The following is a 12,378-nucleotide window of genomic DNA, read 5'->3' as shown; positions in this document are numbered from 1 at the left end:
CTGCTTGGCTTCCAGCTGCTGGGTCAGGGTGGTGCAGGTCCTACAAGACCTCGCCCGCATCTCTCCACCGTCCCAAATCCCTGGGAGCACCCAGAATGTCACCCCAGGTTTACCTCCCAGCACCAGAACTGCAGTCTTTTTAAACTGTGAAGGTCCGGCGGTACGTGGGACAAGAACAGTAAAGCCATGGGAACGTCTATGCAGCTGCCATGAGCTCCCCATCACCAGGATGATTTTGCTGTTGGTTAGAAGTGATGGAGACTTCTCAAGAACATAAGGATGTAAGGGGCTTTAAATGGTAAATACGGGCAAAGTAAAACCAGGTGCTACTTCAGAGGTATAGGTAAAGTGATGCTGACAGTCGTAAAAGGGGGAAAAAAAAAAAAGGCATTGCGATATAAACATGGGGCTGAGACTTTGGAGGCTGAAGTCATGACAGCCACGTCTGCCACGGACTCTCCTCTAAGCTGGAGCATGTCCCTGACCTCTTGGGAGCCGTCTGCCTAGCGCTTGTCATTTTGTCTCTTCTGGTGGAATAAAGGGCTTATTAGCTGGGTCTCAGCAGCAGGCTAATGCAGTCACGCCGGCTCCGGAGCAGCGCGGCCGCGCGCTCTGCCAAGTCACAGGGTGGGCAGAGGCAACCGGCATCTGCCCGGGGACGGCCGCGGGGACAGACCCGCGGCAGCTGGCGGGACGGCGGCGACGCCGGGAAACGGCTCCGTCTCCAGCGTGAAATAAATCCCCGGCCCCGAAAGGTCACCCCGCACAAGCGGACACTCGGGGGTGACCTTCCGTCAGGCGGTGCCTCGTGTCAGCCCCGGCGAACAATGAGCAGAAATGGCACAACTGTGCCGGCGCGCTTGCCAGGATTTCCTGCCCACCAGCGGTCGCCGCGCACTTAACCGTACACTAACAAACCTGCCTTTTACCACTTTCTCCTAAATGCTGGCACGAATCACCCCGATGCATCCATTTTTAGCAAAACAAATTAATTAGTTGCACATGATCTTTTTCTATTTAATCTCTCGCAGCAAATGGGAAAAATTATTTATGAGAAGCGCGTTACGTCCAAATTTAATTCGATTTTGTTGGTGTGCTGTTAGTATAAACAGCGCTGTGCTACAGTAAAAAATAACATTTGCAGTAAGAGTTATTAAAGCAGCTAAACTCGGTGGGGAAAAAAAAAAAAAAAAAGGACGAAATTCCCCGCACACAGGCCTAGGAAAGGCTCACTCCTTTCACCCAGAAAACCTGACCCCATCAGTTGGTCTGACAAAAGTTCTTCTTCCTACTTCTTCCCTCTTTGGTATCCTTCGACTATTGTGGCAACAACATAATTGCAAATTACTATTATTACAAAATTATGCGATTTATACTTTTTCCTTTAGTAACATTTCAGAATCCATTCAGTATACTTGTTTAAGTGGTGAATGCCATTTAGAAGGGGATAAATACTGATTTACATTTCTAAGTGTCTTTTAACATAGAGAAGACACTGTCGATGTGAAAATCTGTAGGGAGTGGGAGATGGCTCGGAGGACGGAGGGAATAATCGTGTCGCATTTAAGCCCGTATGATCTGTTTCTGCAGAAAAAGGTTAGAGATCAACAAATTCTCAGTTTAGTTCAGTAATAAACGAAGGTTGGCTGGGGTATTAAGTTTCTGGGGGGAAGCATTAGCCAGTATGTACAGCAGCAGCCTCTGGTGGTCTAAGAAAAAATGGTAGTACGTATAAGTAAGGATAGAAATATGTTTTTTAAGAGGATGTATGTACATATTTAGCTATTTGACTCAGTTCTCCATTCAACACATTAAAAAACAGATGCTTTTAAAATGATCTGCTGGCAATATGCTTGTTAAAATCTGAACAGTAAGAGTATTAAAATTCATAGGCATTCATTAGCATGTTATATAAAAGTAAAATGGTTTTGTTTAATCATTCCATAAAGTATTATAGTCAATGCTGATTATCAAGAAGTTTTCTCCTTGGTTTGCATCGACAAAAAAGAAACCAAATTTATAAGATTGTTACTGAATTGATGACATTTTCTGTCTTCACTCGCGAATTCAGTTGGCAGATGTTTTCAAGAACAAAAAATTCTGTCTTACTACAAAACATATTAAGCAGGTTTTCCTGCCATAATGTTTGACATGATGTTTATTGCCCAGACCAAATCAGTCTCTTTAACAAGCTATAATGTATGCCAGAAAGTACATTATTTCATAGTTAAGGAAACTTCCAGCATGAAACAATAAGTACTTTGATCTTTCAACCACTATGCTTAATGCACTACACACTCCCATAGACATTTTTATTTGTACTCATTTTGTGAAAAAATAAAGCACAATTTGAGATTTTGTATTTTAAGACTCTGCTTTTACATGTTCTTGAGTGTCCCAGCTATTTGTTTGGGTTTTTTTGTTGTTTTTGTTTTGTTTTGTTTTGTTTTTGTTTTGTTTTGTTTTGTTTTTCCTATAAAAATAAAGAAAATACTTAAAGAAACTTAATCATGGAAGAGTTCCATTTTTCCAATTCCTGGAAAATCTAACCGCACAAGTGGCAGCATCAGCCAGACAGCTTTCATTAGTTCAAATGGCATTTCCTCATCGGATCACAACAGATCTCAATGACCCTACGAGAACATAACAGGGGATATTTATTCCTAGTACTTAACAGTCTGAAACAATTCCTCCAGCGCGTTTGACACAAACAAGTTTTCACTCAGCGTTGGGTGCAGTTGATGCCTTCTTGTTGAGGGTATTTTTCATCTCGTCTCTCTGTACCGGTTTGCCCTGCTTGGCAAAGATGACCTAAGGCTTACTCAGGTTTTTCAAAATTCTTTGATGAGGTTGTTACGAAGCAAACACCACCCTTAAATATTTCTACAGAGTGAACAATATGTTTTATTTCAAGACCCCAGTGAGTCAAACGTCGTACTATGCAGTGAATAAAGGTCATGTCTAAGTTGCCCTTTGAGATTACCCCACACCAGCTCCAACATGGTGCCCCGCAGAGCCTGTGGTTGCCCTAGCCCTGGTGGAAGGTCCCAGGCTGCAAACGAACGGTGGTTCCTCCAGTGCATGTCATCCCACGGACCCAAGTGCTGGAGGCAATTTTATTTCTACATGTTGCTGATAAGGCGTCGCACTGAGTCTGGGAAGGTGGAGCAGAGCTCGCTATGTTCATGGGTCCTCCTGCCATCACCTATGGCGTGACCAGCTCTGCCCAACAGAGTAAATGGCACTCTATCGGTGCTCCAGGTTTGCTTCGGAAACCACACAGGCAAGTAATTTGCAGCCATTTGTCCCGCCACACACCAAAGTGGGGATGTTTTTCATTCCGTTTCAAAAAACGCTCTGTAAGAGAACCTCGTGAAGAAAAGAACCCAAAGAATTCTTTCAGAATAAAACACCAACCGCATCAGAAAACTTGATTTCAGTCAATTCGCCCAGGAAGGGAGACCACCACCCACACTTTCACTAAAACTTATGCTACTTCTTTCTTTGGTTTGAAGGAAATGAAATAAAGCCAATGTCAACAGTCATATGTAAGGCACAGAGTTGCCCAAAGAAGAAAATGGGATGGAGTCATGCGTGTTATGTTTTGGGGATCAACCTTCCCCAAGCCAAATTTCATGCCTCATCAAGCCAAAGAGCCACAAGAAGGTGGAACTGCTAAAAAAGGTATGAAAAAAAGTTTCACTTTCAGCAAGGGGGGATGCTGGACCGCCTTTCTGGACAATACAGCAACATCATCCGCCTCGAGACGAGCCTGGTGGCCCCTCTGAAGAAGCAGAGTCTGCCTGGCGAGCAGAATGGCATCCCTCATGAAAAGCAGCGATAGAAAAACCAGGGCCCTGTTGGGGACTTTGAATATGTATATGCATCCTTTTGTTTCCCATACTCAGTTGCAAGAGACATTTCTCAAAAGACACAGTAATATTTATGGCATTAGTGACAATCTCGCATCCAGGTTACAAACCCTTTTAACTAGCCAGTACAGCTCTATTTCTCCCAGACACGATGTTATGCTAAACCACAATTAATAGGAACACGTTAAAATTTAAGATGATTCTAACACGCCTTTCGCTGGATTTTTCTGTTTCGCACAAAAAAGGCATACACATTTGTACTGTTTTAACCATACTGTGGCGTTTTTGACATGTTCTAATGTTGAATGAAAACGCTAACTTTCATAATAAGGGCTTTGGAAATTGCATGACTCAGTCTCGAATGTATAATGCATAGTATGTATATGAAGCAGAACGTGTCAAAGTGCAAATAATATTGTTTGTGCCCCCTGCAGAATTAGAAATCCTCGGGTAGCACTGTTATAACGATCCCATGCTGGTAGCATTACAAAGTGCAAAGGTTCACTGAGTAAGAAAAGAGCAAAGGACAGAGTTTCCTCATTACACCATTCCCGAACTATTCTAGCTTAAATATTTATTAAGATATTAATAACTCTCCTCCTTTATCTGCCGTCTGAAGTTCAGCTGAAACACAATGGATGGCTGCTCATACGAAAACAATACATTATAGGGTAAATCTGCTACCACACAAGATGAACACCGGTATTTTCCACAATACATTATTAATTCAGCAGGTAATACGTTAAAAACCTATCAGGCTATAAGTACTGCCTCCCCAATATACGACAACATAGAACAATAAACGTGTGCACGACGTGCGAAGCTAATATTTTGCCTAAGCTGCACTAGAAAGTGTTTCTTCTGTACACCTCTGTTTATGAAATCATTTCTACAAAGTCTTCCTTAAATCATTCTCTTTCTTGATAGCACCAGTGAGTTCCTCTGGGGTTTATTTGAAGTTCCCCTTTGAAATTAGAAAGGAATGCTTTGCAACTCTTCCAAAACTCCACATTCGATAAGTGACAAAAAATACCCCTAGAATAAAGAGCCAGGAACTCTGCATGAACTCTCGAATGCCATCTCGGTAATGTGTTTGTTTTTAAAAAAGCACGCCGTTCACTAGCCACTGTGGACAGTAAAAATATCGATACAGCATTAAAGAAGGGCAAACAAAACCAAAAGGAACTTACTCTAATATACATCTGCATAGTTTCTTTCTCTTTCTGCGGATTTCGATACTTTTCGTAGAAGTCACGTCGCTTCTTTGTTTCTTTCTGGATTTTATCTTTTCTTTCCCTCTTTTCCGCAGGTTCATCTGAGCTATCAGAAGACAGCTGTACTTGGGCTTTTGTCTTCTCCACTTCAATATAGTTCTCATTGGGATTCAGTACTATTACTCCATAGCCTTCCTGTTTTAGAGGAGACACACATACGCACACACAAAAAAGAAATAATATGAAAAGGGAGATTTAATGCTTGAAAATGCTTTGCATTTATTTAACGCTCTTAAAAACTTTTATATTTATTTCAGTAGGTTCGCACAACGTAATTTATAAAAGGGTATTTTAAGCATGCTCTGTTTCTTTTCTGTCATTAAAGGGATATTGATGTGTGAATATGCGTCTGTGTGTGCATTTGTGCCCAGACACATCCCCCAGCGTCAGAAAAGTTGCCTGTTTTACCTTTAAAATAATCTAATACGCTGTTTTATTCATAAGCACTTTGTACAACTTTTCCAGAAAACAGTGCGAGAACTGAAAGGAAAACATTATTTTAAGAACTCTACACAATGATGAACAAAGAGCTTTACACGCGGCCAATAAAAACCTTTAAAAGGATGGAAGGATTCCATATATATAAATACACAGATATTAAAGAAAGCACGTGAAAGTTATTCACCGCAGTTTAACGTAGTAAACCTTTTTGTCTGGCTGACAACGAGCGTACCGTGCAGAAGCCAACAGAGGCCGTAACAACGAATCAATACCAAAACCGATTCAGTGGTACTGCTTACAAGTCAACTCTTGCGGTGGGGATGACTTTTAACTATATCTTTCAATCTGCTCTAAAACTTCACTGGGATTATGTCCTGTATTCAACAAACCCAGAGAAAATTCGTGACCTGCAGGATGCTTTTGAGCATACCAGCTGCATTTTTGTGCCTCAGAAAATGAGCTGGTTGGAAAATACATGAATTTATGAATGAGGAATAAATCTTGAACAAATCAGCCAATCATTTTATTATGATTTTTAAATGACGGCAAATCACGCAAGAATTGTAATATCCGTGGAAGACATAATCGCAAAGGCAGGGAGAACAGAGAAGCACGTGCACTTAACAGATGAGCCCTTAAAGTTACCACGGGTTCCCAGCCAGAACCAAGCCGCCCTTTAAAAGTAAATTTTAATAAAGACTTACTGTTTTGGAAACGTCTATATTAATTATCTAGCTGAACAGCTTTATTCCAGCTTTTCACTGGGTGCTTCGTTCTGGGCTGGGCAGGAGGATCAAAGAGGTCCCCGCACCTAGCTGGCCAGAGCAAACCAAGCCCGCGCCAACAAAAGATACTTTATTTGGGCTCGCTTCATTCTAATCTGTAGGGCCATTCACAAACCTTGTAGCGCATTGTGGCCACTGTCAGGTAGACAGATTGTCGCTCGGTGATTTTCTACAGTTGGACACACTCGACTAGTTATCAAAATCGCATCTGAAGGCAGTCCCTACCCCTCGTCCTTGTGCCCTGCTCAGGCGTCTGCCGCAGCTTCTCCTCCCACCAAAAACCAAGTTAAAGGCCACGGCTGCACTCTGCTAAACAGGGTGAAACAGAGGCATTCAGGACGCTGTCTCTGGCGTAAGGGACGTAGTCAAAAAAGGTCACCGCAGGCCAAAGGGAACATCGCCTCCGGGCTGGACGCGGCGCCCTGAGTAAGTGCTCCGCTGTCACCCCGCTCCCCTGCCCGCCCCGCTGGGCGACCCCGGGAGGGGGGGGGGAGAGGCGCACAAACAGGCAAAAAAAAGAAGCACCCCACCCAAACAACCGCGAACAAAAGTGGGAAGGGGCGAAGGAAAAGGCAAAATTAGAGAAGAAAAAAGTTTAAAACCCACCCCGGCCACCGCTGGCCGCCTTGACGCGCGGTACGGTCAAACACGCTGGTTTTGCAAGGTGGGAAACGCAAAGCCCAAAATCCCTCCCGGGGGAGAACGCCCCTCTCGAACTTCACTAAAATACGTGCCGCAGGTGAAAGGACGGTTTCCGAGCTCGGGAAGCGCGGAGCCGGACCAAGTTTTGGCGGCGGGCTGGTGGTTTGGGGGCTGTTGGCCGTCCCCAGCCGCTCCTCTGGAGCAGAGACCTTCTGCGGCCGATTCGCTTCGCTCCCTGCGCGTCGCCGGACACGAAATTCACGTGTTTATTACAGGTCTGACAGTCTTACAGGGGCTTGGAACTCTGTGTCCACTTTCAGCTGACCACAAAACAGACACATAAATCATCAAAGAAGTAGAATTTGTCTAAGTTATTGATTACGTAGCTGAAAATTACACGACTCATTTGTCCAATTTTACGAGGACACAATGTCAATTTTTCACATGGACATCAACAGATGAAATATGATTCCATTTTTAAATTCACTACTTCACAGATCAATTAAAGGATTTTTATCAATTATATTTTAAGGAGTGTAACATGTCTCCCTTTACACTTTTTTCTTTAACTTCTCCCAGATAGCAGGCCTTTCCTATCCGTACAATTAAAATAATTAAGTAATAGCCGAGGTAAGTTTTCCCCATAATTGAGAAAAAAAAAACAACCAATCTTGCAATTCATAAGCCGTTCTCTTAGGAAGGTAATCTCTTTTCAGACTGTTTTGCTTACGTGACGTAGTGTATTTCCCCTCCCCTCGTCATTCTGCACCCTAAATTGCAAGAGGTAAACAATGGCACCAGGAAGAAGATTTGATAGTAATGTGTATAAAGCAACACGGAAAAAACAAAATGACTGGCAAAATTGTACCCTCTCTCATCCGCCCTTAGCCCAAGCGTTTTCTACTAAACGTGAATATTCAGCTCTAAATAACATCTATGTAAACAATGTGCTTTTTAAGGTCAAATAATTCTTAGAAAATGTATTTCACAGGAGCAGAGCTGCACCGTTAAACTTGAGCGCAGTCAGAAAGCGAAGCTGGAACTCCCCCCCCCCCCCGACGCAGTGGGGCTGAGCAGAGTGCAAGTCAGTGCAAAACCGGGCACACAAAACTACTGATATCTAAAAAAAAGGCCTTTAGCAAACTTTAACAACAACGCAGTCTTTGGCATGACTGTTTCGCAAAGACAAAATCACATTCGCTAAAAAGCGTCTTTTTAAATCAAAGTCGTGTTCAGAAGTGCATACCTCACAATGCCATTAAAAATATCAATTTCAGCTGTGACGACCTTAGAGCGTTATTAAAACGTAGTGACCTATGATGTAAGTTAAGTCCCGTCATCCAGGAAAGTTTTTAAGGCTTGCCACACCATCAGTAAAACATTAGGTGTGTTTTCGACACACGTAATAGGTAAAGTGCAAAGTTTTTCATGCTAAAAAGCTAAACTTTGGAACAACAACCCCCCCTCCCGCCTTCCATCAATCATTAGCTGACAGAACGAAGCCAAGCCCCGCGCTCTGCCACATGTCTGAGAGAATACAGATGTTGCACAGAAGCCAAGGTCTGCCCGCGTCCCCCGTCAGTGTATCTGCCACGAAGACGCAATGATCAGGAGACGCTCAGCCTCTAACCCACGAATTCCGTGCATACAATCACAGTTCCTCACTCGGACTAAAACGCCCAATTAACAGCCATTTCCCCAAACGCCAACGCTTCAAGGTGGGTAGAGCGTAACCTACACCAACTACTGGCATCCTCCAGGTAGGTACTTCTGGAGGTAGAGGACTGTGGGCAAAAGCCACTTTCAGGCTCATAATTAAGATACAATTAATACTCATGAGTGAGCCAGCACTGACGGCGAAAGGAAAAGCAGTCTGACAAAGTCAAGTGTTGGAAAGGGTGAGGAATCTCGGTTACAATACCTTCACTACAGAGCCAGAACAACGCAGAAGGGCCTTTTCCACCATAAGACGTGAGCCAGAAATGGAGCGGTACTTTTCGCCTCTTACTGGAGGTCCAAGCGAGATGTTCGAAATGGAGGGAATACCAAAATTACTGCCTCTCGCAGCAAGAGTAAGGTTAAAAAAAAAAAAAGAACGAACCCCAGAGTATTTGAGGTAAATTCCAAATCTTTTGAAATCTCTCCTGCCCGGCCACATGAATAATGAGCTGAAAGCATTCAGCTCTGCATATTAATCCACCAAGATGGGACACCATATGTGACCAGAGGGGTCAGGGCTGGAGAGAAATCTGTTGACCTATGTAACTACCTTTTTTTGGACTGCGAGCCAGGGTCTGAAAGAGATCATTTTCCTGAGCTTTATCAATGTGAATTTTCAAGTTCAGGTTTCTATTTAGATTGTTGGCAACCAGACCGGAGTCAATTCCCGGGGGAAACGCAACCCAAAGCGCTCCGGCCCTCAAACCTGCCCGTGGTTCACACGGACACAGCCACGTCCATTCATCTTTCTGAAAGATGTACGCTCTGTTCACTTCCCATCTTTTCCACAGGAAGGGTCCATCCATGTCACCGTTGCGACGCCGTAGGTGCAACAGCGGGATGAGGTCATGACAACCAATCAGAAGTCACTAGTGAAGCGTTAAAGTAAACATAGCTGTTGGAGATGCAGCTCAGCTTGAAAAATGCCCCCTCCATTATTTGAGCAATTTTCTCAAGACGTGACCTGAGACTGAAACGCCCGAAATGTCAGTTGACTCCGCATGCTGTTTCCACCCCATGTACATTTTGGCAACGGCACCCTGCGAATAGTTTGCGGTATTTCCATCCCGGCTACACCTCGGCTCCCTGAATTCCAGCGCCGTGTCCAAGTGTGCAAAAATGCCGCGCTACTGCCAAGCGCACATTGTCCCACTAAGTTCCCAACTTAAAATAGCTCATCAAGTTAGGCAGGAAAAGAAAACATGCCACAAAAAGTTTTTAGAGGACCACCTGTTGTCTATTATTTTTACATAGCACTTACTCATAAATCATAACACAGGGTAATTAATCAAGCTGTCAAAGAGAAGGTCAAAGGTTATGTGGGGGAGTCAGAAGGTCATGCATGGGCTGATAGAGGTCAGGGTCACACCGCATTCCTCATTATCAAGTTGGGATGAGAGACGGCCCAAGCAAACAAAAGTGAAAGCAGATGGAGAAGTGAGTGGATAAAAAAAAGGAGAAAATTTCACAAACAAAAAGAAAAGTGAAAGAAGAATGTCAGTTGCCTTCAAACAAGGAGGAGAATAGAGCAGAAATACATTGAGATGTTCTCAAAAGGTCTCACACAATACAAAGAAACTACAGTTTGATTATTTAAATACACTTAATATAACTTTCCATCCGATCTTTTTGCAAATATTAAGCGATGCCGCAAAGCGGGCACGGTAGTTTTGGTTCCATTTCACATCTGAAGTCAATACTTTCAAGGTGAATTAGACAAAAGGAACCTATTACCGTGATGAATGCTGATGGATATACAAAATTGCTTCTGAATGCTGAAGTTTATTCCCGTTTATGGCTACAACCAATAGACGTTCAATAAAAAGAGTTATAACCTGTTTGAATGATGTATTAAGAACCATGCTTTCATATACACAAATCCTCAAAAACACAAAGCATCATAAAAGTCCCTCTGGATGACACAACAGTTATAAAATATTCTATCATTACACTGACCTGAATTAGATGCAGAATACTGTGCAAAATTAGCTGTCACCCTTTCCTCAAAATCTTTGTTAATCTCATTTTGAATGTTTGCAGCTTTATCAACACATGCATCAATGTCAGCTCCTTGGTTACTGAACCGCTGTACTTGGAAGAAGATATAATTAAAATGTTTTGGCACAGAAAAGGTGAAATTGTATCTTCCCCTGTTCCCCGAGGAGTCTGTAAAACATGTAGGATATATTGACAAACACGCACCCTTGTCTCGAGCCCTGACATCCCAGGTCACCCAACTGCTATTTATTTCAAAACATTCGCTTTACACTTACCCAAACTGTCACCTGCTGTGTTACTAACTTTTAATGGATATTAGAGCTATAAAAACAATAAACTCTTCATTTCCTTTCTGTTACTGCCTTCTAATTCCTCGCTGCATCACCTCTGTACCTATTCGCACGCAGAGCTGTATTCATCTTGTTTCACCATACAGAGTTATCTTTATGCTGGAAAGTATAAAACACGCTGTCAGTATGTTTTACTTTGCGTTTTGTTAATCCGCTGCTAGCGCAGCTATACAAAACAAATCAACGTTCAAGCCTAAAAAACCCCACCAGATGCGCTGCTACCACATTTTTGAGTTTACTGCTGAAAAGTTTTGAAAAGAATTAATGTTTTACACCTACCTATAATTAGCAACCCAAATACGTCTACGCCTGAGATCTGCAATCCCGTTTTGTGATGTTTGTTCCCAAGGCCGAAACCGAATGACCGCGTCCGTGAATTGTGAGGGTTTTACTCCCTCAGCTGCGTACGGTATTCTTGATAGGGGTTTTTCACTAGCATTTTCAGCTGAAAATTATTTCTCACGGCAAGTGAAATACAAGAAACCGCACTATAGCATTAACTTAATTCTGCGAACTAAGAGAAGAGACCTCCGCGTTCAACACCGGCTTCGAGCGTTGTTTCCACAGCCCTCAGCCCCACCACCTCTCCCCGACGCGGGACCCGGGCTGCCCGAGGGGCGGCTGGACGGACGCGAACCCACCCCAGACACGCAGGCGGGATGAGGGATGGCGAAGGTTCCCCCCGCAACGACCGCCCGGGCGGCACGGACAGCTTCTGCCCTCCTTCACTAAGCGCACACAGCTCCGGGGTCCACACAAGCAGTGAAAGAATGAGTCCACCAGCCACCCCCCTCAAGGCCCGGGCACCTTTCAGTGACACCTTATCGGAAGCCCCTCTGTAATTAAAGCCTGTATTCGTAATTGATCCCCCCCCTTATGAAACCATTCTACTTTCTTTTCTGACAAAAATTTCAGAAGCTTCAGCGGGGCAGCTGAATCCCAAACAAGATCTCAAACAAGAACCTCACGCACATTTCACTTTTTCACTAAGATTTTAATCGAAAGGTTATTCAGGTTGATACAGAACTTAACTTTTTGAAAGCAATGCAGCAGGAACAATGGTAAACCAAATAATCTTCATAAAACCCCCAGAAGAAACAACTAATTATCGGTTCCAACTTATCGATAGGGTTACCAAGGAGAATAGCGGTTACTCTCTGAAAGTTATGCTCAAATAAGGTGCAGAGGTGAAGCTGGATCGTGGATTTTTTAATGTTTCTACAGCATTTCTAGGCAAATGACAGCAAAAGTTCTCAACGGCAAATTCACTTTCCAATCCACTTTGCCTCCTCCCCGA

General features: G+C 43.4%; 1 protein-coding gene across 5 annotated transcripts in view; it reads right to left on the bottom strand.

Moving 5' to 3' along the window:
- The window catches only part of ARB2A (ARB2 cotranscriptional regulator A), a 273,602-nt gene that overhangs the window by 138,851 nt on the left and 122,373 nt on the right, over positions 1-12,378 (bottom strand). For all 5 annotated transcript variants that reach the window (XM_082497496.1, XM_082497498.1, XM_082497499.1 and 2 more), the window contains one exon: positions 5,063-5,281. In XM_082497496.1, coding sequence (XP_082353622.1) covers positions 5,063-5,281 — 219 coding nt within the window. The remainder of the gene's footprint in view (positions 1-5,062; positions 5,282-12,378) is intronic.

The sequence above is a fragment of the Vanellus vanellus genome, assembly GCF_965231255.1.
Source record: "Vanellus vanellus genome assembly, chromosome: Z".
Classification (NCBI taxonomy): Eukaryota; Metazoa; Chordata; class Aves; order Charadriiformes; family Charadriidae; genus Vanellus; species Vanellus vanellus.
This window is presented reverse-complemented; position numbering and strand designations above follow the sequence as displayed.